Source organism: Mesoplodon bidens, assembly GCF_964165515.1.
Source record: "Mesoplodon bidens genome assembly, chromosome: 2".
NCBI classification, from domain to species: domain Eukaryota; kingdom Metazoa; phylum Chordata; class Mammalia; order Artiodactyla; family Ziphiidae; genus Mesoplodon; species Mesoplodon bidens.
Window position 1 is genome coordinate 157,233,474 of NC_138177.1, and position 26,920 is coordinate 157,260,393.

At 52.7% G+C, this 26,920-nt stretch overlaps 1 protein-coding gene across 2 annotated transcripts in view; it reads left to right on the forward strand.

The window, feature by feature from the left end:
• Positions 1 to 26,920, forward strand: part of GRIK3 (glutamate ionotropic receptor kainate type subunit 3) — a gene marked incomplete at both ends in the record, with an annotated part of 234,194 nt that overhangs the window by 181,625 nt on the left and 25,649 nt on the right. For both annotated transcript variants that reach the window (XM_081225397.1, XM_081225396.1), the window contains 3 exons: positions 2,951 to 3,058; positions 6,368 to 6,481; positions 14,924 to 15,127. In XM_081225397.1, the coding sequence (XP_081081523.1) occupies positions 2,951 to 3,058; positions 6,368 to 6,481; positions 14,924 to 15,127 (426 nt within the window). The remainder of the gene's footprint in view (positions 1 to 2,950; positions 3,059 to 6,367; positions 6,482 to 14,923; positions 15,128 to 26,920) is intronic.

Here is a 26,920-nt window from a genome sequence, read left to right on the forward strand (position 1 = left end):
CCAGAGCAGCTGCGGGGCTCCCTCATGGCCCTACAGCTGGCCACCCCCGGGACCCAGGTACCCTGCCTGAGCCCAGTACACCGTCTTCCCTCAGACCATTCCCAAGTTGCCTGTCTCCCCATCTGCCTGCGTGATAGTAAATCATTTTAAAGACTTGGCATTTCCGAGAGGAGCTGGAAAATACCAGGCCGGAGTTCAGAGCGTGTGAAGCATCTTTCATTTAGCAAGTCCTGCGTGGCAGCTGGAAGGGGCGGGAGGGCTGGGAAATGTCACGGGGAGGAGCTGCCAGCGGCTCCCTGCCCTGCCCCTGCCCCTGCCCGACCACCCACAGACAGGCCACGCACCTGCTGACATTTAATTCCTCTGTAGCTGACAGGGAGGAAGGCTTCCCTCCAGGGCAGGTTTGAAGGCACCTGCTGCGATTTCCCTGGGGGCTGAGAGGTAGCCCAAGGCGGGAGGGGCCCCAGGCAGAGGAGGGGGAAGGCAGAGGGGCTGGGGAGCCAGCCTCAAGGAAGCTGAGCCTCCCTGTGAAGTCATAAACAGTGGCCTTCACCATCACCGATGCATTTTTTTAATTGAAGTAAAATAATGTATGACATTATGTAAGTTTCAGGTGTACAACATTATAGTTCCACATCTGTATACATTACAAAGCGATCACTGCTGAAGGTCTAGCTACCATCCATCACCATACAGTTGACCCCTCCGCCCTGTATGCCCATCCCCCAACCCCCTTCCCCACTGGTAACCACCAGTCTGCTCTCTGATGCTGTCTCAGATGCATCTTTAAATCTCCATCCCCAACCCCAATCTCCAGCTCCCTGGGCTTCATAAACTCTCTCCAGTCAACTTGGACATGATGACCCCAGCTTTTCAGCTCCACTGAGCACAGTGAGGATCTGCCCGTCACCACCATTACTTGGGACCCACAGAGCTCAGTCCCTCTTCGAGCCTCAGTGGCCATGACTGTAAAATGGGGGCAATCATGACACCCACCTGGCAGGACTGTGATGTGAAGTGGATGAGCTCATGCAGGGAAGCTAATCATGGATGAGCCTTCTGTGATAGGGTTTCTCCTGAGGCCTCGGGCCATGGCCCAAGTGACCATCCCTCCCCCTCCAGCCAAGGGCCAGCCCTAATCCAAGGAAGCCCTATGGAAGGAAGCTGACTAAGGAAAAATAATAGCCGGGGTTGCGTATGCCAGGCACTGTGCTAAGCCCTTTATGCACTTTTTAAATTTTTTTTGGCGGTACGCAGGCCTCTCACTGTTGTGGCCTCTCCCGTTGCGGAGCACAGGCTCCGGATGCACAGGCTCAGCGGCCATGGCTCACGGGCCCAGCCGCTCCGCGGCATGTGGGATCCTCCCGGACCGGGGCACGAACCCGCGTCCCCTGCATCGGCAGGCAGACTCCCAACCACTGCGCCACCAGGGAAGGCCCCCTTTATGCACTTTTGTTACCACCCGTGAAATAGGTCATTTTCCTCTTCCTGAAGCTCAGAGAGGTTGGATGCTTTGTGCAAAGCACTCATTCCATCCCCTTTTGATTTCCAGCCTCCCGGAACCCTCCTAGGCGTGCCCCTCCGCCTGAGCTAATATAACACATGCCTGTCTACACGCTTATACACAAGACTTGACAGTGCTGGACAGCTGCCCAAGTGCTCGGAGATTCCCGTGGGTTTTAATGTGGAATCTATAGATAGGCCTCCAGGGATCTGGGTACCAATGAACTTGTGTGTCATATTATGAGTGCAAGGGGAACTTTCAGCCACAGAAAGGCTCTGGAGCCTTCTCCAGAATCTGCAAGGGTCATGACCCCGGTGGGGTGAGGAACCCACCGGACCCACATGCCGAGGCTGCTGTGGAGGCTTCACGAGGCGAGCAGTGTGAAGCACCTTGTATCACTAACACTATGGGCCTGCAGGCAAGGTGTTATCTAGAAGGGGAGTCGGCAAGCTTTTTCTATAAAAAAGGTCAGGTAGGAAATATTTTGGACTTTGCAGACCAGTCTCTATTGCAACTATTCAACTGCAAAGTTGCAGCTCAAAAGCCGTCAAAGATGATAGGTAAACCCATGGGCGTGACTGTGATCTCATAAACTGTTTACAAAAACGGGCAATGGGCCCATTTGGGCTTCCAGCCATAGTTTGCCAACCCCTGCTTTAGAAGATGGGGCCCTTCTTAGTTTGGGTCCTGTACCTTCTCTGAACCTCTGCCTGCCTCTCTCTGTGTTAATGATGCTAAAGGCAAGAAAAAGTAGCAAAAGCTACCATTTATTCAGGTCTCAGGTTGCACCAGGCACTGTTCTCCGTTTTTCAAGGGACTTAACTCATTTCGCCCTCATAGCATTTTGGTAAGATGGGTAATATTATTAGTTCCATTTTACAGATGAGGAAACTGAGGCAGCGAGGTGAAATGAAATCCCAGATCCAACTGAGGTTGGACCCTGTATTCTGTCCCCAGTTCTTAACCAGGACATGGGTGGAGCAGGGGAAGGGGTATGAGACCTTCTCTGTCACCCCCGGCTCTCTGGGGACTACTCCAAGTGTTTGGTCCTACAGCCAGAGCTGGCTTGGCCCCTTGGCTTTCTGCCCCTCGGCAGGTCTCGCCTGCCGCAGCCTGCCTGCCTGCCTCCTTGCCCGTCTCTGGGGACCCAGCATGGACTCCCCCTTCTCGTGGCTTCGAGGCGGGGGCTCATCTGAGCGCATCTATGATCTGTGTTGTACATGAGAAGGTGCAAGTGTAAAGCTGGCTGAAGAGCATAATAGAATTTATGGAAATTGCTGGCTCGTACCACAGCCCTAGCAATGATGGAGGTGATTATTAATTAATCATGGTCTTGGGGGAACAGTATCAGTGCAAGGAGTAATTAAAATGAAGCATTGTACAGTTGTACCGAATGATGATTTATGAGCCCGAGGAATTGCTGCTCTGCCCTCTCCCCTCCGGCAGGCTCAATGGGAAGGATTAACAGGAAGGATTGTTTTCAACAAAACCAGTGGCTTACGGACGGATTTCGATCTGGACATCATCAGCCTGAAGGAAGATGGCCTAGAGAAGGTGTGTGGGCTCAGGAGTGGGAGGGCAGGCCAACAAGCAGAGGCTCTTTAAATCCCCTACAGTAGACCCCAGGCAGAGGCCCAGAGCGAGGGGGCAAGATCCGGTCCATCTGCCCCCTTGGGACTCAACATGACCCAGTGTGGCCAGTGCCTTGGCCCATCAGAGAACATGAAGGTCTTCTCAGACTGGAGGGGTGCAGAACCCAGTGGCCTGTCCATGGCAGATACCCAAACCATCACCCTGTGAGCAAGGGCCATCAGAGATGCTTACCCTGGAAAGGAGATGAGAGGCTCAAGGGGCAGACAGACTGAGTCCCTGCAGGGCTGTCATGGGGCAGAGGGACAGACGTGTCCTTAGGTAAGAGAAACTTTCTAATGACCAGGGGATGCCTGCGTGGGGAGTAATGAGCTCACGGTCACTGGAGACATTTAAGCAAAGATTGAACAGAGCGATTGCTTGTCTGGGGGAATGGAGGTGATTCTTACTCTTGGAGAGAGGTTGAAGCACGTGGATTCTGAACTCCCCACTGTATGCTTCCAAGGCCTCTGCGATTCCGGGGAAGTTCAATGAGGAAAGCAAGCTCACGGGGCCGGGCCTCCCATCTGGCTACCATAGAAATGATCGTAATGGGGCCGATTCTGATCCCTGCGAACCTTCAGCATATTCTGACAAAGTCAGGCTGCTGACCTGAGAAGGGAATTTCACATTAGCCCCTGATCCTCAGCATCCCCTGGGACCTCGGAGCTAGGGGCTCAGCCACACCCTCTCCCACAGCAGGCTGGTCTCTGGGAGCCACCAGGGCACCTCTCCAACCCTGGGAGAGGGGGGTGTCTAAAACGCAAAGAGGCCAGAAGTGAAGTGGCCACCCCCGGTGCCTGTGACCCTTCAGGAACCCTTGATTCCTCTCCTCTCCTCCTCTGCCCTCTCTGGTCCGGGCCTCTTCCTTGGATTATTTTAACACCCCAACCTGGCTTCCCACCTCCACTCCCGGGTCCTCCAGCCATCCTGAGTGTACACACAGATGAAGCTCTATCCTGCCCTGGGACTGAGCATGGCTCCCCAGTGCCAAGGCATTCAGTATCAGTCCCTCACCCGGCCTTGAAGGCTCTCCAGGAAATGCCCCGGTTGCGTTTTCAGGCCTAGTCTCCACTGCCCCACCCACAAACATTCCCATGGCCCAGTCATACCCACTCCCTCCTGCACCTCCAGGCCTTTGCCCTTGCGAGCTCCCCAGTTGTAGGAGTAGCCTGTTTCCTTGGTTCATTCCCACAGTCATGGACCTGGCTCTGCCTGTGTTGCACTTTGTGGCCGAGGTGACTTCATTCAATCTTGAGTTTCCCACCGACTCATGGAGCCACTGTGCTGGGCCCGGGTGGCCAGGGCAACCACTCTTCTGCAACTCTTTCAGCCACATACAGCATCAGTCCCCTAAGGCCAGGCGCTGTGCCCTCTGCTCCTAAGACGATCGTGGCCCTTTGGTCCAACCCTATTCAAACTATAGCTTATCAAGCCCTCTGCCAGCTCCTATTTAAACTCCTGCAGTGCCAGGGAGCCCCTTTCCTCCTCTGGCAGGACTACTGCAATATTTGTCACTCAAGTCGCTGTCTCAGTCTTCCTCTCTCAGCTCTCCATCTCTGGGGATAGCCTACAATTCTAAGGATGGCAATTAGATGGCAGGTATGCCACCACCTCCCACTCCTGTGCCTGTGGCAGGCATCAGTAATTGCCCATCAGAGCACTCGTGCCATCTGAGCCTACCCGCAGCTCCCACCAGCCCTCCGGCAACGACACAAATCAACCACAGCTCATACTCGAGAAAAACTCTTTACTATACCTAGACACAGGTGACCAGATTGAGGGCGGAGAGCCTCTGAAGACTGGGTCGTCCTCAGTCCTAACTGTTCTCGCAACCCCACGGCACCTGGTGTCCAGCAGGTCCTGCAGTTGGAGCTCAGTAGATGCTTGCTGGGGTGAGGGCTCCTGCTGGTCCCTTGGCCGCCAGCCAGCTGTCTGTGGAGCGCCTCCTGCACCCAGGCCCGCCGCTAGGGTCCCTCGTGCTGGGCTGGGCTCTGAGCTCAGCCCCCTTGAGAGAAGAGCCTCTTTGAGGCTGTCTGCTTGTCTGCTCTCCTCTTGGCTCTGGGGGCGGGGTCTGCATAGACAGAGATGCTGCCCGGGGAGGGCGCTGAGCCCCCAAACACAGCTGCTCTGACTCTCATCACTTCTGTTTGCTAAGCCGGGTCACCACTGATCCAGCCAGCTCCAGCCGGTGGCTTTGGGGGGATTAAGGCAGAATTACGCAAGCATAATTACATGTCTCTCTGCTATGCATAGCTCTCTTAACGGGATGTTTGCATTCGGCCTCCCTGTTTAATTGATTAAGTGTCCTGAGTACCCCACCCCAACTGGGACCAGGACAGAATGGGCAGGCCAGAGCCTTCCTTGAGGGAGAGGAACTGTGATGGACGCAGAGCTGGGCAGAGTCGGGTCCCAGAGGATCTTCAAGAGGCCCAGGGCTTTAGAACGACTTGTAAACTTGATCTTCCCTTGCTTCCCTCCAGCCCCAGGCCTCGTATCCACAAGGGCACCATGGGGACAGAGATTATGCCACCTCGGCCAGAGTGTCTGCCACCTTTAGGTGTAAAACCACAAAGCAAACTGCCTTCTAACCGAGTGGCATCCAGTGCCCCCAGTGAGGGTTTTCCACTCTATTCTGCCCCAAAATAGCTGCAAAGACCAGCATCCTGCTACGCCTGCCTTCCTGCACGGGACACATCTCGTTGTCCTTCCACAGATGCCTAGGAAACATCTCCCTCGCTCCAGGCCCTGTCCTGGGCTTTGGAGGGCATCTGGCCCCAGAGCTGGCACACGCTGAGACCCAGTGAGCAGCTGGGTGCCCAGGTCTTCCCCAGGAGGCAGGAGGCCCCCCAGGCTCAGGGTGACTCTGTCCCAGGGCGGGACCTGGCCCTAACCCTAACTGACTTCCTCATGGCGTCTGCTCCACCCCAGCCTGGCTTCCGCTGCGCTTGCTGGGCCGTCTTTATGTTCATTTTCTCCCTCCGCATTTTCCCTTCCAGTTGTGACGGGTTTGCTAGCAAATGGGGAGGTGGCAGAATTCAGGAGACTGAACACCTTGGGGGCTTCCTCTGGGAAGGAGGGAGGCAGAAGGTTGCCAGGAATGTTGGCTCGAAACACCTTAGCGATGACGATACTCATGAAGGATGGGAAGGAGACGAGGAGGTTGCGGGCGTGGAGAAAGGGTGGAGAGACCGCAGACTCAGCCTCCTGTTCTCCGTCTGTCTGTCCGTCCAGGTTGGGGTGTGGAGTCCTGCCGAGGGGCTCAACATCACGGAGGTTGCCAGAGGCCGAGGCCCTAATGTCACCGACTCTCTGACAAACAGGTCCCTCATCGTCACCACTGTGCTGGTAAGAGCTGCAGCCCTGCAGGAGGGGCTGTGAGCTGGGGACGGGCTGGCCGTCGGGGCTGGAAAGACCCCTCCATCACCCCAGCCAGCATAGACCAGGCCTCTCTTATGAGGCTGCTGGGAGGCTGGAAGATGGGGGAGGAAGGTGGAAACCTTGAGGGTCCCTCAGAAAGCCCCCAGAGAGCAGTTGGGAGACAGCAATGCTGCTCGTGGCCACAGGCCAGAGACCCCAGGAGGTGGCTATGAGTGGCCTCTTCCCATAAGGCAGAGCAGGCCAGCCCTCCTGCCTGTCTGGGACCTGCTTGGCCAGCCCTGCTGCAGAGGCCTGTGTGTTTGCATCTCACTCCCACCCAGTCCTGAGCCCTGATGCCTGATAGGAGCTGTGATGGGTAGAAGGAAGGAGGGGTAACCTGCCTTCTGCACCAGGACTTGGGGTCCGCCTCTTCCACCCCAGTTCCCAGGGAAAAGGCCCTTCCCACTGGTCCACCCAGCCCGGCGGGTGCTGGGAGCCCGCACACGTGCCACCGCCCACAGTGTCCTGTTCTGAGTGCTCTTGGCCACAGCTATGACCGTTCTCCTTGCCACCCTCCCTCCACTGCCCAGGACTGAATAGTGCTTCCTTCTTCTGACCATTTCAACCCAAGGAATGGCTTTTGGGGTCTCCCAGGTTCTGTGAGTCTTGAAACTCAGGGCGAGCAGAAGGACACCCAGGCTGCTGGCCTCCTTTGGCCAGCGCTGTGCCCACTCCACGTGCACCAGCCCCACCTGGAAGGCCTCCACGATGTCCGGAGGCTCAGGACTCACCCTCTCAGAGATGTAGCACTGCTCTTGGGGCCCAAGCTGGGCCATGTGGTGGGGAGGCAGCCTGATCACAGCCCAGTGGATTCTGACCAAAGGCCCTTCGAGGACAATTTTGGCCCTGGTCAGCTTCTCCTTATAATGAAGCAAATATGATTGTCAGGACCATGTGCTGAGGTCACTCTCTACCAGAAAAGGGAGCTCAACCTGGTTTGGCCAGGCCCTACCGGATGGTCCCACGCCCTCCCTCCAGTGCCAGGTATATATATGCTCAGTGACTGGGTGGCAGACACCATGGAGGAAGAAGGGATGTAATAGCTAAACCCCACCTTCCCAAGAATCCAGTGAGCCGCAGACTCCAGGGGCACCATCAGCTTCCAGGGAGCAATTGTAGCCTATGGCTGTCATCCCCAGTCTCCAGGCTTATGACTATTAAGAGGATCCACGTTAAAGCTGATGGAGACCTAGCAACTCTGAACGTGCTGCTGATAGAGCCAGAAGGAGATGGCTGGGGAGACACCTCCCCACACCCACCTTTCGGGAGTGAGACCCTCACTGGCATCTTCCCCAAAAGCAGACATCCTGCCTGCCTGATTGACATTTTGTTAACTAAAAAAATACAAATATCAAGCTATAAAACCAGTAAGTCAAAAGATCTCATCAGGAACAGGGGAACAAGTTGTAAAAACAAAAAATTTAAAGTTGAAAAATAAAATAAGCAATAAGGATATAGTATATGACATGGGGGGTGTAGCCAATATTTTATAATAACTATAAATGGAGCATAACCTTTAAAAATTATGAATCACTATATTGTACACCTATAACATATAATAAAAAATAAATGAAAAAGAAAGGCAAAAAATAAAGATTAAAAATAAAAAGCCATGAAAAGAGCAAAGGGATTAGAATGAAGTGTGATGAGCAATTAAAGGAATATTAATGTGGATAAAAATAGAAGAGATAAAAGGCAAGTTGAAAGAGAACAAAATAAAGGTTAAAAGGAAAATAATAAAGAGAAAAATGAAAATAAGGAATGAGATTAAAAGGAAAGCTACCAAGAGAGACAAAAAAATAAAATAAATAATTAAGAGCTCCGGCTAGAGAAGGTGAAAAATGTAAAACCAAAATGTCAGAAAGCAAAAGGATAAAAGTGTGACAAAGCTAAAATACAAAAGGGTAAAAATAAAATAATAAAAAGGTGGTAAAAGATTAAAAGCAGAGCTGCATAAAATGTGAGATATAAATAAAACACTTTTCAGAAGACAAGATTAAATAAAGGTAAAACGGATGTGCTCAGAGAGATTAGGAGAGATGATTAAATGAGCTGAGTTGATTCAGCCACAAAACAATACTCTAACGGTAAGAGGGGAGCTAAAGATAATATACCAAAAGGACGCAAAATACACACACCTTCAGTGACCACAGGGTTAAATTTCATTAAAGGGACAGCAGCCTGGTTTCAAGGGCATAAGACCCTTCTGCAAAGCCGCAGGGGATTTATCTACACCTGCAGAGGTAGAATCCCGCAGATATCCTGTGCTCTTCTCACAGTTTCTTGGGCAATACTGGAAGCCTCTTGCAAAGGTCCCGACCTGCTGCACTCAGTTGCTCACTGAGGGCCCCGCCCACATCATCCAGCTGGCTCTCAGCACCCCAAGGAAGGAGAGAAGCCCCCCTTGGCTGGCAGCCTGGATGCAGCTCCATCAGTCCCCCTGCCCTTTATCCGGGCAAACATGAACCCAGCAGCTCTTGGCGACATGCAAGTGTGACCAGGACACAAGGGCCAGACTGTGATGGTTAAGAGACTCAAACCTTTGGGTCTGAGTTCTGGCTTTACTGTTCACTAGCTGTACGGCTCTGAAAAACTGCTTAGTCGTTTGGTGTCTCTGTTCCCCATCTGCGAAAGAGAGGTAATAACAATTGTCCTTACTTCATGGAGTTGAGAGGATGAATGATTAATACAAATAAATGGCACAGAGTGTGTGCTAAGTAATGGCTGCTGTTATTACTGATTATAAATCCAGTCCCCAGTAAGCTTGGGTTTTAAATAAGCAGAATGAGAGTTCTAGAGAAAACCTCTGCTTCCATCCACAACCAGGGCCCTGAACTTCACTGAAGATTGACCCCTGACCATGGTCACAGAGCTTATCTCTGTCAGGGTGCATTATAAACTCTGAGCTTGGATTTGAATGTCTTTAAGGCCTGGTGGGCATTCCCTGGCTCACCACAGACCCCACCATTTTCCATACTGCTTACTCTTGGCTGCTTCTTATACAGGTGTTTCCTGACTGGTCCCTGCAAGCACTAGGGTTTGTGACCTCCTGAGCCCCTCATAGCTCTAATCTCCTGCTGATACATAAAGCTCCACATCCCGACCACCACCTCAAGGTCTGAGCCCTTGGCCCTGACATTGTGATAATCCCCTACTCCTGGACTCCTTTGCCTTGACCTCTGACATGGCTGCTGACCCACTTGAAGCAGATGTCCCACCATCCTAACCCCATTATGCAGGGCCAGATACTCGCATGGTCTGGGAGTGACCCATGATCCAGCTTTCTCCAGCCCCACTGTCCAGAGATCATGGAAGGTTGGGTCTACTTCTTCCCTGAGAGAAGCCCAGTCTTTCCCGGAGGCAGAGCGGGGACAGAGGATGTGACACACAGCCTTTACACTGGTCCCCTAGAAACTCTCTGTGTCCAGCTGAAACTGTCCTCGGAGTCTCCTGAAAGTCTCAGCGTGGTCTGCATGTCCCAGAGCCCTGGGCGGGGTTGGTCGGGGTACAGTGCTCTCAGCTTGGGCTTTTGGGGACAGCAGCACCAGTTGTGGGGAGTGTCCAGCCCGGCCCAGCCCAGACGCTCTGGCTGAAAACCCAACCCCAAGCTTGGCAGCCTGAAAGCAGGGCCAGCACCTCCCGTGGAGACCACTGGCCCCTGCCTCTCTGGAAGTGTGTTGTCAGGGCAACAGTGCTTTGAGTGACAGGCAGGTACCAAGCCTGCGTACAAGAACATCCACCAGCTTTGCCCTGGAGAACAGGTACCCTGAGACCCTGATGAGGGAGTCTCTCCTCCTCTTCTGGTCCCTGGAATCTGGATGTGGCAGAGAACACAGGGAGATATGGGGGCTGCCCCCAAAGCCCCCTCTCTCCTCCTCCATCCTGAATCCCGGGGTTAGGTGCTAAGGTCACATTACCCTGGACAGACAGATGGACAGAGCCCAGACCTCGCCCTCACCTCGCCCTCTCTGACCCCTCAGAGCCACGGGCTCTTCCCCCTTCCTGAGGCGGAAGCAGCAGCAGCAGCAAGAGGCTGGAAGCCTGTCCTCCCCACCCTCTCCCTGCCAGGCCCCAGCTTCTGCTCAGGTTCCGCTCCTCCATGAGCTCGTGAAAAATTCATCTGCCCAAAGTTCTGCTCACACACCAAGAAAACACACTCAACTCGCTCCTGGGGGGCCCTGCTTTGGAAGGTTCAGGGTTCTTGGGGCTGCTGAAGTGAGCAGTGGTGTCGGCATGTGTGTGGACACCTGTGCAGGTGTGGGGTTGGCAACACACAGGTATCTGGACATGCACCGTTGGGTGTGTTTGTGCCATGTGTGCTTTGTAACCCATTTAGGCGCAACTGCCAGGCAAGCCGGACCTGCACACCTGGCACAAGAGAGGAGAAGCTGGGGAGACCAGGATGTGGGCTGGGAGAACCATCCCAGGCCAGGAACCACGCTAGGCTCCACCTGCTGGGAGGAGCGGACTCGTAATGCTCTGTCCTGGTTCTAACTGGAGAAGCCGAGGCCTGGGGTGGCCAGGGTCCTTGGCTTCTGTGTCTGAGCAGGTCAGAACATCCGAGAATGCGGTGTATTCGTGTCAGTGGCATTGTGTGCATACACAGCGCATGCGTGAGCAGGTGTGTGTTGAGATGGCCTAAGCCAGAAGGGGCTTGGGAACAGAGCTCTTAGGTAGGTAACCCTTGGCTTTCCCCCCACCCCAAGACACCCTCTTCCAACTCCACAGGTCCTGTCACTCGGCTCTCACGCTGGTGAAACTAGACTAAGAAACTAGACTAAAAGCCCTAGCAATGAAAAGTAGGAAAAGGTTATTTTTCTGGACTCTTGTTTCCTGCGACTTGTTGCAGAGAAATATTGCCCCCATTCCTACGGCTGTTCTCCCAGAGCAATAGGATAGAGCGAAGTTATGAAATTGAGGGCACCTTCACTGAGCAATCGATTAGCAGCCGAGAGAGCTTGTGAATTGGCTGTCTGGACATTTCCAGTAATAAATTGCGAAATAGTCCATGAATAAGTAGTTGGCGGAGTTCAGAATTACCCCCTAGGAAATGTTGCAGGTCTACAGACACATTACTAAGGCGAGCACCATTTTAATGCTCTGGGCTTTGGCTGTTAAATATGTATGCCATCCGCAAAGCACTTCCTGAAATTAATGGCATTTTACAGCTGCTCCAAAGGCAGCGTATTTATATGAAGATGTATAGATTCTGGGGCTGGGGTGGCTTCGCAAATGAAGTGCTAATTTTAGAGGATAGGGCCTGGGAGGGTCTCGGAGAGAGGGTCAGGAAGTGAGCTATCTCAGGGACCTTTCCTAAAATAGCTTTCCGCTGCTAGCTATGATTTTTAACCTTTGCTGACACTGGGCATGGTCTCTAGGCTGGACAGGTCACTGCAATAATAGGCCACCCCGTGCACAGAAAGATGATAATGATATTAATAATATAATAATAATAATAATATTGCAGTTTACATTTGCCAGGCACTAAGTGCTTTGAATTCACAGATTGACCCATCTTATCCTAACAACAATCCTGTAAGGTAGGTTCTATTATTATCCCCATTTTACAGAAGGACGTCGATTTTGCTTAGGAATCTATATGTGGTTGGTGATTCACCTGGCAAAGAAGGTACCTTCTCTTTATTTCTTTCTTTGAGCTAACATCAGGGCTACCAGGTGCCGTGGTACAGTTCGTTCACTGCACAAGAGCATCTGACCTAACAGTTGAGATGGGATTGAAGCCTCACCCAGGCCCTCTCACCAGGCCCTGTGCCAAGGTTCAGGGCAGCACCATCCCAGAGATTAATTTGCACAAAGGCAGGGTCCACAATAGCCTAAGTTCCCTTCCCTCCATGTAGTCTCAGCCCCTTCCCCGGCACCTCCTCAACTCTTTTCTCCAAACTTGTGAGCTGCTTGGTTGGAGTTGGGGATGGGAGGCACTGAGATTTAGCATGGAGTCTAGCCAAAGGACCCAGCTTTTCACCCAATTAGACTGAGAGGTGGTTTTCTCAGAACCCCTTGGGGACTCAGACACTCCCTTGCCCTTTCTCTGCAGCATCCCAAAGGACTGTTGAAAACTGAGAATGAATCAGTCATGGGTTGGGATTTTGAGAAGTAGCCTTGCCAGGGAACCAGGGCCAGAGAATCTAGCCTGCCCTCCGCAGCAGGAACCTGGCAAGAGGCTGCCGGTGGGTTTCTGTGCCTGAGGACCCCTGATGAGGGCCCTTCACTGCTCAGGGGCCCACAGTGTCAAAGGAATGGCCCCACCACTTGAGAGAATGATGATGCGCCTCCAGAAGAGGTGTGTGCTCTTCTTATGGGCATGTGGACATGAGCTTCCCCCCACAGGCGGATTCTGTCAGCTAATGGCTGTCACCCATCAGCTGAAGGCTTGAGGCATTCCTTCACGAGGGGGTGCCAAGGTGGCTTGGGGGAAGGTTAAGGCCCAGAAAGAGGCCAAGGAGCTACAGGCAGGAAGGACTGAACCTGAACTCCATCAGACTATAATTCAACTCTTGTGTGACCTTGGGCAACTTACTGACCTTCTCTGAGCCTCAGTTCTCTCATCTATCAAATGGGGATAGTGTCACCTATCTTTTTTTAAAAAAACATCTTTATTGGAGTATAATTGCTTTACAATGATGTGTTAGTTTCTGATTTTTAACAAAGTGAATCAGCTAGACATATACATACATCCCCATATCTCCTCCCTCTTGTGTCTCCCTCCCACCCTCCCTATCCCACCCCTCTAGGTGGTCACAAAGCACCGAGCTGATCTCCCTGTGCTATATGGCTGCTTCCCACTAGCTATTTTACATTTGGTAGCATATATAAGTCCATGCCACTCTCTCACTTCGTCCCAGCTTACCCTTCCCCCTCCCCGTGTCCTCAAGTCCATTCTCTACGTCTGCGTCTTTATTCCTGTCCTGTCCCTAGGTTCTTCAGAACCAGTTTTGTTTTTTTTTTTTTTAGATTCCATATATATGTGTTAGCATACAGTAATGTCACCTATCTTGAAAGCTTATGAGCCTTTTTCACTCTGAAAAATAGTTTAAATCAATGGCTGGTGCATAGTAGGAACTCAGTGAATGATGAGTTTGCTGAGATTTCAACCCATCCACCTCCGTTCCTTACTCTGTGTGTCTCATACTGGATGAGGTCAGTAGCTTCTTCCCAAGGTTTTCCTGCCTCTACTCCCAGTTATTCTTCACAGGGTTGCCAGGGTGTTATTTCTAAATGAGAAATCAGACAGTCATGCCCTTTCAAAGCCCTTCACTGGCTCCCTATCACCTGGGAGGGAGGGAACCTGATGTGCGACAGCTGTCACCTATGCTCTGGACCCACAAGCCACCTTCTGAGGACCCCCTGCCCACTAGGGAGAGGCACCATGTGACTCAGGGCCTCTGGCACAGTGAGGTGGTTAAGAGCTCCTGCTCTGGGACCGCACCCACTTGAGTCAAATCCTTTTTCTATGGCAGCTGAGTGACCTCCCAGAGTTACGTTATCCTCGTGGATTCACTTTGTACATCTACAGAATGGAGTTACTCGTATCTACCCCCAGAAGGCTGAAACTCAGGCTAAGGGAGACAATACCAGCTACTGTCCACTGAGCCCTCCCGCTCTGCTGGGCTCTGCTCTGGACCCCCACGGGCACCATCTCATCTGCTGATTTGCTGGCGCCTGGCACGTACAAATGCAAACTATCATAGTTATCAGGAATCACTCACTGGCAGATCCTAATGCTGGGGACTAGATCCTTGGAAAGAGAGAAAGGTGTCAGGGAGCAAGTAGATCTCATCTGTAAGACTGGGGAGCAGTCAGGGAAGAAACGATGAAAGGCCTTCTGCAGCAGCGTGCTCACACTGGAGCAGATAACAGAACCCCCTGGAGGGCTTCTTATAGCACACATTGCCAGGCCCCACCCCAGAGTTTCTGGTTCAGTATGTCTGGGGCCCGAGAATGTGCATTTCTGACAAGTTCCCGGGTGTTGCTGCTGGTCTGGGGACCACACTTTGAGGACCACTGGCCCATGTTGACGGTGCAACAGAGAGAGCCTGGGATTCAGAATCACAGTCTTGAGTTCGAATCCCAGTTCCACTAGTTTCTAGCTCTGTGATCGTTGGACGATCAAATCAATAAGGACCTACTAAGTGCTGTGTGCATGTCAGTAGGTGGCCATCTGCGAGGCACAAAGTTGGCTCTCAGGAAGTACGCTTTCCCTCTCCTGACTTAGCAGGCCATTCTTCTGAGCCCCCCCTAAAGATGGCTTAGAACACCCTTGCAGAGGACCTGGCCCAAGCTCTCTGGCCCCAGCTGGACCTGCCCCACCCACTCAGCCTTTGTCTACCCCTCTCCCATCTGTCCCCGCAGGAGGAGCCCTTTGTCATGTTCCGGAAGTCTGACAGGACCCTGTTCGGGAATGACCGGTTCGAGGGCTACTGCATCGACCTGCTCAAGGAACTGGCCCACATCCTGGGCTTCTCCTACGAGATCCGTCTGGTGGAGGACGGGAAATACGGGGCACAGGACGACAAGGGCCAGTGGAACGGCATGATCAAGGAGCTCATTGACCATGTAAGTGAGGCGGGAGCACAAGGGACCAAAGACCTCCCAGGAGGCGTGGCCAAGTCCTCTGTGCACGTCAGGGTGGGGCATCCTGGCAGAGAGCAGCCCTGTGGGAAGGAGAGATGGAGACAAAGGAGCCATTGGTACAGGCTCACCCAGCACAGACTAAACATTGCCTGCCTTCCAGCTCAGGGCCTTCAACTTTCCGGAAGCATTTTCTATCAAATACCTGTTAATGAATGCAATGGATCTGTACCACCAGACCCCTCATATTCCTTCTCTCCTTTATCCTTACAACAACCCAGTGAGGTAGGTACTGTTATTACCACCCATTTAACAGATAAGGAAGCTGAGGCAGAGAGAGGTGAAGGCTCCCAGCTAGTAAGCAGTGGAGCTGGGACTCAAAGAATCTTTGGAGGCTCTCCGCTTCTGAAGCCTTGGGCTCTGACCTCTGCAGAAAGCCATCTGACCCCAGGACCCAGGGCAGGGAAGGTTCATATAGTAAGTCTTTGCAACCTGAAAAGCCTCAGCCAAAAGGATTATTATCACTTCGCCTCTCCAAGTGCAGGCAGGCAGCATCAGGGCCTTCTTGTGTTAGCCCTCCTGCGCCTGTCAGAGGGGAGCTGGGAAGCGAAGGAGGTTGGAGCTCAGAGCAAGAAGGCTCAAGCAGAGCCTCACTGGTGGAGTCATTTCCTCGGCTCTAGGAAGTGAGTCTCCCAGGGAAGGCTGGCGGCGGAGGCTAATGGTAAAGAGCATGAACTTGGGCTGGATTTGATTCCCACTCTCCCACTTCCTAGCTGTGTGCTCCTGGACAAGTTTCTTAACTTCTCTGTGCCTCAGTTTCCTCAGCTGTAAAATGGGAATGATAATAATAGCCCCCTCCCCCACAGGCTGTTGTGAGGACTAAGTTCACATATGTGTACTACATAGTTAGCACCGTGTCAGTACTTGCTTCTATTGTTTTTATTTTTATCGTTACGGCTATTCCTTTGAGGCTGGGGAGGGGGCTTCAGAAAGTCCCTTTTTCTCCCTGAGCTCATTTCCTAACTCAACGGTGAGAATAATGATACCTGCCCTGTGTTCTTCCCCACTTGTTGTCAGAGGCGACAACCAGTGGGGAAACAGCTCCTAGATGGCGGAATTCAGTCTAAATGGGAGGGAGTGGTGTTGTCACCGTTATTGGTAATAACTGGTAATTATTATGGAAATTAGTCAGCAAGCCCCACAGGCATCTCCATTTATCAGCTCCCCCCTCCCTCCGAGCTTCATGAATGGGGCTCTGGAGCATGGGGCTCCGGGTAGGTTCTGAGCCTGTCGCTTGCAGAGGTGAGCTGGGCTGGGGAGGAAGAGGGGATCCCATGGACCGTGGAGGCCACATGCAGAAGTGAACGAGGCTGATGCCAGTCTTGCCACCCACAGCCTCCCCAGGAGCCCGAGAGCTCTGCAGAGCCATTTGCAAAGGGGTGGATTAGAAAATCCAGCAGCAGCCAGACCTTCCTAAGCTGACCCTCAGCTAGAGAAAAAAGGGGGTCTCATCCATGGCCTCCATGCAACCCAGTATCCATCAAGACCATGGCCCCTGACGGCACGTGCGGGCACCTTGTTAAACCCGATTCCCTACAATCGAAGAGCCTATTAATCCTAGCTTGGTGCCATTTTTAATAACATCATAACCATTTATTAGTGTCGTCAGATAATTAGTCTTCTCACTAGCTCATAGAAAGCGTGGCAAAAGCTTGGCAATATTATTACTTCCTTATTAGGGATCTGAACGAAGATGTAAAAATGATGAATGCCCACCTTTGCAAGGATCTGCTCCCCGAGGCCCATTTGGAGGCCCTGGATGGAGCCTCTGACCAACAGGGCGTAAGTCCTTCCCTGACACTCTGCTCATCTCTGTCCCATGCCACAGGCCTTCCAAGGAGCCAGGGTTATGGGGGAAGCTAGGTTACCTAGAGGGTGTGTCCCTCTCCTGCTCACACACTTGCCTTCCCCGAAGTTACCTCCAATTATGGGAACCAAAAAGGTGATTGGCCAGAGCAACGATCTGTCCACCCATCACCCCATCTCTCTCCCAGATCGTCACTCTCTCCATCTTTACTTCCTGCTCTCTCTCACTTCCCCTCCCCCGAAAGTCTTCTACTCTTGTCCCTGCCTTAACTTCCTCCCATGTATTTTAATGACTTCGGAATTCAATAGAGATAGGTTCAAATTCAGGGTCTAGCACATTTTAGCTGACAGTGGGAAAGTTATTGAACCTCTCTGGCCTCTATTTCCACCTCTAGGAAATGGGAATAATTTTAAAAGCCTTCTGCCTAGGGTTCTTGGGAAGATTTAATGAGCTACAGCACAAAATGCTCAGCACACGGGAGCTATCCTGCTCCTCGTCATTTCCTCCTGTCTAAAGTATGCACATGGGTGGCTGTGATGGCAGTGGGAGAGTTGGCCCCTCGGCCGTGGTCACCCTGGTGGGCCACAGTGACCTGGGATCTAGTCCTTGCTCCTCTGAATCCAAATTGGAGCCTCAGGGAACTGACTCATATTGACCAGACTCACGGGGGATTGAGGCACACCCAAGGCATCACCCCCTTTCTACACTGGGGGCCTTTCCTGACACCTACCGTCAAGAGCTTCTGTTCTGGCACCACGTGCCTGGGATCCTGCTAGGGATTATGGAGACAGAGCCCTAAGTCTGGAAAGCCTGAAGCCAAGAGGGCACGCTGCTGCTGGAGAAGGGGGCAAGAGACAAGCCTTGAAAAGCCTTGGGTGCTAAAGTGAGGAATTTGGTTTTAATCCTGTGAGCTACAAGGCACAGCTGAAAGATGTAGAGCAAGGGGGTGACATCAAATTGGGACTTGTGCTGCTGGGCTAAACTGAGGCCAGTCTGGAGGCCAGGAACCTGGGTGGAAGAGAGCATGGTGGCCTCCGAAGGTTGTGGTCAGAAAGGAGGAAAGTAGATGGAATAGGATGGAGACATGACGGTAGAATTGATGAGGTTGGTGATTGGTGGCATGAAGGAGGCAAGGAGAAGGGAGGGAGGGATCAAGGACAAGTTGTGACATTCTAGCTTGGATGGCTGGGGTGGTGGTGAGGTCATCCCCACAGGATTTGGTAGAGGTTCAGACATCATGTTGGGATTGGGGTCTCAGGAGGTGGCTGCCATATGGCTGGGCACTCAGAGGAGGTGACAGGGCTGGAGGTGGAGGTTTGGAGTCACGAACACAGCCTCGGGGGAACCTTGGGACGCAGACAGAAAAAGAGGCGGGGATTGCTGGGGAGAGAAGAGAGGAGGACCTGGGGTGGGACCCTGGATGGCATGGAAGTGTGAGGAGGGGATGAAAAAGAGGCCTCAACAAGATGCCCGAGCCCGCAAGGCCAGAGAGGAGGGAGGAGGGCCAGGAAGCATGGGTGATGGAGGCCAAAGGAGGAGAGGCTGCTGGGAAGGCATGGACACAGGGTCTCAAGCAGCAGGTGGGGAGGTGGAGGGAGACGAAGATGGAACAGCAACCACGAGTTGGCACGAGTGTGATCTCCTGGGGGTACAGGGTCAGGCCCCACACGGGCTCCTTGAACACCCCTGGCCTGGCCTCTTGCAAGCCTTCTTTTCGGAGGCCGAGGAGTCCTGTCCGGGCTGCTCTCCCAAGCCTGTGAACAGAGAGGGGGAGGCGAGGCGCCCTCCAGGCCACAGGAAGCCATTCATTCTTTTTTTTTTTTTTTTAACATCTTCATTGGCGTATAATTGCTTTACAATGGTGTGTTAGTTTCTGCCATATAACAAAGTGAATCAGCTATATGTATACATATATCCCCATATCCCCTCCCTCTTGTGTCTCCCTCCCACCCTCCCTATCCCACCCCTCTAGGTGGTCACAAAGCACCTGAGCGGATCTCCCTGTGCTATGCGGCTGCTTCCCACTAGCTATCTGTTTTACATTTGGTAGTGTGTATATGTCCATGCCACTCTCTCACTTAAGCCATTTGTTCTTTTATCTCGAAGTTGTTACATCTCACTGGAGCATGTAAGGTGGTTTCTCTGTCTCATGGAGTCGGCTGGACCAAGATGGCTGAGACAAGGAGTGGTCATGGCTAGCCCTGGCGTGTCTTCCCTTCCCTGTGAAAGAAGTAGCACTGCCCAGGTGTCCCTCTCTGTCGCCGTGTAACATTGAGAGCAGAGCAGAGAAGGTGGCACAGCTCCAAGGAACCATTTCCCCTCCTGACACTTCTTCCAGACAGACAGTGCCTTTGGACTGCGCTGGCGCTGCCCGCACCTGGCATGGGGCTGGGCACGCAGAGCAGGCATTGATGAATGAAGGATGTATGAATGAGCATGTGGACTTGCACACCAGCCCCAGAGACACGGCTATGGGGTCATGACTACTGAGCTTCCCACCCAAGGTGTGCGAGCAGAGGGTCTGGTGTCAACGCCGTGACCGACCCCGTCACGCACTGTGTCACCTCCTGCCTTCCAACCAAGAACCAGATCTTAGTTCTGGCCAGCATGCGTTGGTCTTAGGAGGGGCCCCAAATCCCTGTTTGGGTGGCCAGGAAAGGCTCTGCCAAGCCACCTCCTTCAGGCTGGCCAGTGCACTTTGAAGCAAGGCATGCTGGGAGCTCACCTGGGGCGGGTCAGAAGCCTGGATGGGACAGGGCAGGTGAGGGCAGGGAAGCAGATGGACTGAAAAGGTAGCCTCTTGTCAGGGCAGCCAGGTTGCCCAGAGCAATGACTGAGGAGCTCTGGGGAAGCTTAGGATCTACCTGAAGACGACCAAGTAAGCAGGTGAGGGATGCAGGACGGACTTGGGCTACATTGGGATTCACTGCAGGGCTGTCAGCTGCCGGGACCCAGCAAGCAGAGACTAGCCTGGGAGAGACCTGGAAAGAGCCTGGCAGGAGGTCAGGGTCCAGATAACCAGTGCAAGAAAGGACAAGGAGCAAGGCAGCAACAGAGCTGCAGGGGTGAGGGGGTTACTGGAGGGAAGCCAAGGGTGGAGGAAGCAACGGGAGCAAGCTGGCCCTCCCGCTGAGGATCATCCCTTCATTCTTTCCACAAAGCTTTACGGAACCCTCTCTCAGCCTGGGCTTCTGGAGGGCAGAGGCTGATGAGGCTCAGACGCTACTACTGCGTGGGTTGGGGAGGTGATGCCGGGGAGTCAGGGCACAGAAGAGGAGCAGAGGGGAGGGAAAGCCGATACGAGGACGCAGCATTGAGCTGGTCACCACTGAGCGCTCCTAATCCAAGCCTGCACCCCAGAAAAGCCTGATAAAGTGCGTCTCAGGACCACCTCTCGGGGTGAGGGGAAAAGGGGGAACAGGTTTATCCACTGGCACCTGACTTTCATGCATTTCTGGGTTTGGCAGGGCAGGCATGGGAGCCAATCAGGGCCCTGCAGCAGCTTCCACAGGAAGTTATGGGGGAAATGGGGCAGGAGAGACAGGAAAGAAGGGGACAAGAGGTGTCCAGGTGGGCAGCAGGTGAGATGCTGGCAGCTTGTGCCTGCATGAGGTTGGTCATGGCCAGAGGGTCTGACCTGGTGCATGAGAGGGGTGAGCCAAGCGCAAATGACGGGCCAGACCCGGGGCGGTGACTAGAGATATAGGAGCAACCAAGGTCAACGTGGTTCCTGCCCCTCTGGGAACAAGCAATGGATCAACCAAGTTAAATTTCATTAAAATTTTGATCGGTGCTGCGAGGAGGAATATGTACAGGGGACTTTGGGAGTGTAAAACAGGGAACTGACTCAGGCTTCCCTGCAGAGGTGACTCTGGAGCTGAGACTTGAAGAATGAGGAAGAGATATCCAGGGCTTAGATGGGGGTACTGACCCGGGTGGGGTCGTCGAGGTTGCTGAAGTCTCCACCCTCATCAGGGGTCCTGCAGGGCTGGTAGGACCATGCCGGGGCAGACCCTGGGTGGACGCTGGCCTTGTGGATAGGCAGGGAGTGGGGAAGGGAGGATCTTACAGAGGTGGGAATGGAGGTGTGATGCATCCCTGATAGTGTGCCAGGAAGTGGGGAATGCCAGCTGAGCTGTCCTGAAAGACAGCCCTCTGGGGACTCAGGAACCGGCCATTCTCCCAGGCCTGGGAAAGGCATGGGCTTCATGTCTCACTGCTGGGCATCCATTAGCTCAGGAAGCCTATGTGTGAAGCACGGGTACACGACCCCTTGGTCGGCACTTAGGAATTTTCTAGCACCTGTCCCATGTCTTTAGATACATATGGGCTGCTCCAAGGTTATCGGTGGCTACAGTGCTGATTGTTAAGTGTGGCGCTGGCCAGCTGGTGGGACATCAGTGGACACCACCTGTGACTCAGGGTACCCCCCAAAAGAATTGCAGTGCCCCAGGCCCTGAAGGAGGGCTCACTGGGTGATCTCGTCTAAACCTCAGAGCGTGGATCCAGCCAATGCTCCCACTGATAAGGGATTCACTTGTTCATTCAATTTGTTCAGTTAAGACCCATGCTAGGCACTGTGGATACAGTGTGACCTAAACGGTCAGGATCCCTTCCCTGAGCCTCAGGATCTTACATTCTAGTGGAGGAAACAGGCAGGCAGTAATCTATGAATGTATGAATAGATGTAACTAGTCCACAAGAAGAGTGTGGCCGGGTGAAAGAGCTTCCCTGGCTGGCAGACAGGCGCCTGAGCTGAGAGGCCCTGCGCATCAGAAACCAGTGGGGAGTCCTGGAGGAAGGTCCTAGAGACTTGTGAGACATGGGAAATGCCTTCCCTGTCCTCCTGGCCATCAGCATTCAGAGAAATCCAGGGAAGGGGTCTGGGTCATTTCTGGCTCCCTGGCGGGTAACAGAAAATGGTACATGAGGGACAGATGAAGGAGGACATAGACTTGGAGAGATGTCGCCCAACATCAGCCATGGCCTTGAGACTGTGCACTCTGGTCTCCCAGCCTCCAGGTAGGCCGGCAGATGGGACGGGAAGATCTGGTCTCTAAGATGCCACCATTACCTCACTGTGTCCCATCTTCCTCCCAGCCAGGGAACAGACCTTGGTTCTGGCCTATATGCATTGGACCCAACCCCTGTTTACAAGACCAGGAAAGGCTCTGCCCAAGTCCGCTCTCCCAGCCTAGAACAGGGCACTTCAAAGCAAGGCATGCTGGGAGCTCACCTGGGGGGCAGGACAGAGTCCCGGATGGAGTGGGGCAGGCTTGGGGTGGAGGAAACAGATGGACCGCAGAGATGGCCCCATCCCCAGAGCAGCCAGGTCTCCCAGGGCTGCCACTGAGGATGCTGTGGAGCTGAAGATGTCACCAGGACCTGCCTGAGGAGAGCCATGAGGACTGGTGAGGGCTATCAATGAATGCTAGGGACCACTGATAGGTCATAAGTAAGGGTACCCATCAAGGACAAGGGCACAGGGTGCAGGGTCCAAACACTAGAGGGAGGCTGGTGAGAGACAGGTAGGCTAGGCCAGACCCCGGCAGACTGGCAGGGTTCAGAGTGACCTCAGGAAGAATGGGGGTGCTGAACAGGGAAACAGAGGCCAGAGCTCAGCCCATTAGGCTGGAGTAAGGTTGATCAGGACTCTTGGGGGTACTTTGATGCTCAGTCTTCCAACAAAACTTTACTGAGCCCCTTCTTTTTGCCTGCCTTTGTGCTAATCCTGGAGATACATCAGTGAGTGAAATAAATGTAGTCCCTGCCCTCCTAGAGCTTATATACCAGCAGAAGAGCTAGATATTAAGCAATGACTTATAGATCAAAATTCGTCTGTGGTAAGGGCATTGAGGACCAGCACAGGGGCTATGGGAACGTACAACTGGGACCTCACAGCCGGTGGAGGGAGCGGGCTCCCTGCCCCCAGCTCCTTGGGCTTGGCTGGGCAAGGCCTCTCTGGGCAGATGCCATCTTCAGGGCCCTGTGGGATGGGGACAGAGAACCCCCAGAGACAGGAGATGGAGCCGTGGGGCGTCCATCCCCAGGACCCTGTGGCTATGAAGCAGGGAGGACCCGCCCATCCTTCCTGGAGGACAGAGACACAGCTTGAAGCCTTCTGGGACTCAGGAATCACCAGTTCTCCAGGCCAGGGAAAGGCACGCCATCGTTCCTCACCATCAGGCCATGAGGTTGATATCAGCTCAGGAAGCCGGCTTGTGAATCACAGGTGTTGGTAGGTGACTCATCCGCTGGAACTCATGAGTCTACTAGCACTCGCTTCCCCTCTGTTCAGATGTGTGGGTTGTTAAGGCCATTGGCTGCCAGGCTTATGTCCAGGGACTTTCAAGGGGCACTGTGTTTTCTTAAGCTTGGAGAGGCCAGGGTTCATCAGCAGATACTGTCTGTGACTGGCTTTGTCCTCTTAGAATGTGGCAGGTGCCCCAGCCAGCTGGCTCTGAGGACACGCTTGCTGGGTGTCTCTCCTAAACCAGCAACACCCCATTCATTCAGTCCCCAAATCTCTACCGAGGGCCTGCTGTGAGCCAGATACTATGCTAGGTGGGGGGAATACAATAGTGAAAAGACACAGGCTCAGGCCCGGCTCTCATGAGCCTATGGGCCAGTGGGGGGAGAAATCACCCAATACCTCTAAAATCACAAATATGATCGGTGCTAGGACTGCAAATAACTGGTGCTGTGAGAGTCATCACCGGGGAGGCCTGATTTTACCTGGGGCTTTTGTCTGTGGAAGTGATGTTGGAGCTGAAATCTGAAGGAGAAGCAGGCATTAGCTCAACAAAGAGTTCAGAGAGGAAGAAGTTCCAGGTAGAGAAAAATACCGTGCAAAGGTCCTGAGGTGAGCATGGACTAGAGGGTCTGAAAGAAGCCAGTAGGAAGAGAGCCAGGGGAAAACAAGATGGGAGGTAAGGCTGCAGAGGCAGGCAGGGCTAGATGTGCACTTTCGAATGCACTAGCCACCAGCCACATGGGGTTATTTAAATTTAAACTTAATTAAGATCAATTGGTTAAATTAATTTAAATTACTTAATTTAAAATTAATGAAATCAAAGTATAAATTTAGTTCCTCAGTTATACAAGCCACATTTCAAGTTCTACATGTGGCTAGTGGCTACCATATTGGACAGTGCAGGTACAGAACATTGCCATCATTGCAGAAAGTACTATTAGACAGCACCAGGTAGATCGTGAATGGCTTAATGAACCCATTATAAGAATTTTTTATCTGAAGGGCAGAGGGAAAAGTCTTGACATATATTAAGCAGCATTGGGAATCAGGAAAGATTCTAGTTGGAGAAACAACACTTCGGGAAAAGACTGGAAGGTGAATTCCATGGATCCCACACACCAGAGGTGAGGGCAGAGAGCCAGCAGACAGAACCCTGGGGACAAGTCCTGCGTATGTGGCAAGAGTGAGACTAGGTTTCTTGGGTGGCTTTGGCAGTAGAAGTACAAGGACCCGGAGAGAAGTTGGGGTGAATCAGCATGTTCTTGCAGCCATAGGGCTCCCAAGCCTAACCAGGTGATGTGAAGTGTATGCTGGGGAGACCCAGGCAGTCATGGTCAGAAGCCAGAGTCAAGTTCAGGTCTCTGGGAATGCAGCGTGGGCTCAGGCAGGGCAGGGTGGACCCAACCATAAAGCCTGCCTATCAGAATAGGACAGGTGCAGGGGCAGGGCTGGCAGTGGGAGGTGCAGGGAGTTGCATGCACCCTGCCCAGGGTCCTAGGTGGCACGTGTGTGAGTGGCCTAGGGCTGCCACAACAAACGACCACAAACTAGGGGGCTTAAAAACACAGAAATTTATTCTCTCTCAGTTCTGGAAGCCAGAAATCAGAAGTCAAGGTGTCCACAGAGTTGGTCCCTTTGGAGGGAGCATCTGTTCCGGGCCTCTCTCCTAGCTTCTAGTGTGGCTGGCAATCCTTGGCATCCTGGGCTCGAAGCGGCATCACTTCAGTCTCTGCCTCCCATCACATGGCCTTCTCTGTGTGTATCCGTGTGTCCTCTCTTCTTCTTATAAGGACACTAGTCATTGGATTTGGAGCTCACCCTAATTCATTATGACTTCATCTTAACTTGATGACTTCCACAAAGACCTAATTTCCAGAGCTTCTGGGTTGGTGGACACATGGAGATGTGGGGAGAGTGGCATGCCCAGAGAAAGAGAGAAAGCATGGAAGCTCCGCACCCTTTCCCGCATAACTTTCCCTATGTATCTTCTTCATCTAGCTCTTCCTGAGTTCTGAGCTCTTGTAATAACCAGTAACGTTGAGTGGCTGCACCATTTTACCTATCCACCCACAGCCTATGAGGCACCCAGTTGCTTTGCATCCTTATCTCCACTTGGTATTATCAATATTGTTTTCTTTTGGCTCCTCTGATAGGCATGCAGTAGTATTAGGGGAATTTTAAACCACCTGGGGAGTGTTGCTAGGGGACATATGAGGGAAATACGGTGACACAGAGAGTCTGAGTAACAAACAGGCTCATGCCAGGAGCCTTCCACAAGGCTGCACACTCAAGAGAGGGTGTTTGCACACTGATGGCTTTAGGGGCACTCAGCAGGAGTCAGGGAGAAACAGATCTATGCGGAAGTGGACACGCCCACTGAAGATAGAGAAAGCATGTCCTCCCTAGGCACAGCCCCAGTTACGCTACCCAGGAATCTCTCCAAGGTTGTTTAGTCCCAGTGGCAATAATAAAATACTGTGTTAGGTGGCGGTGAGCGGGGGAGCCTATTTCCAAATATGGTCACGTTCACAGGTACCCAGGGATAGGACTTGAACATATCTGGGGAGGGGGTGCCCAATTCATCCCACACTGCACATGGCTGGTATGGCAGAGTGGTAAAACTTCGGGGTTTGAGGTCACAGTGAACTGGGTCCAAGTACTGGCTCAGCCACTCACCAGCTTGGAAGGTGGCTACGCTCATCACTGTACCACGAACGCCACTGGCCACTCACCAGCTTGACCGAACCTCCTAGCCTGATGAGTCACAGTACCCTCACCTGGAATGTGGAGATCATGTTTAGTGCCTCATGGGGCTACTGGGAGGGTCGCATAAGGTAATGTAGGTAGTACACTTAGCAATGCTTGGCGTATAAGAAGCATCTATGAAAGATAGTAGTTCTTACTCTTTTAACTACAGCAGGTCACAGTCAGCAAGCAGATGCCCTGGGGGATCCCCAACCAAGAGGCAGAGCACATAGATGGGGAATCTGGTGGAGACCATACTTGGGAATCCAAGTAGGCAGGTGCCAACTGGGCCACCAGACACAGGTAGCAAGCTGAGGCTTGCCAGGTTTCACTCTGGGGTATGAGGCTGTAGCATCTGACCAGCAGCCAAAGGGCCTGGATACTAAGGGCAGAAATGTGGAGCTGCAACTAGTCATTCTTGCCTTCACTTCTGGTTGTGGAGACGTGGTAAAGCAAATGGTGCCAATTGACCTGATGCAAGCATGGAGGAGAGTAGGACAGCTGGAGCCAGGCGGGTCCTAACAGATTCTTGGTAAGTGGAAAGCTGCTTATAGGGATGAGGTAGTGTCCTGGAAGAGCTGTCCTACTTGGTCCAGAGGTTTATTATTTTTAAAAAGGTATGGAAAGGTCTTCAGTGAGGCAGAAGGGGCTAACAAATCACCCATAAGACCAATGAATGTGTTGCACAAGTCAGAGGTTTGGTTTGTTCAAGGATATGATTACTGTAAATATGAGAGCAAAGACCTTGGACCTTCTGTGAGCTTCAGTTTCCCTCCATAAATAATACGGGTTGGAATAGATGTTGCTAAAGGTCTCTTGTCCAGCTCTGACAGCCTATGATTTTATGAATCATCCTCAAAGAAAACTTGCACAAGTGGGAAGAGCCTGCCAAGACTGGGCCTTTCATTCTGAG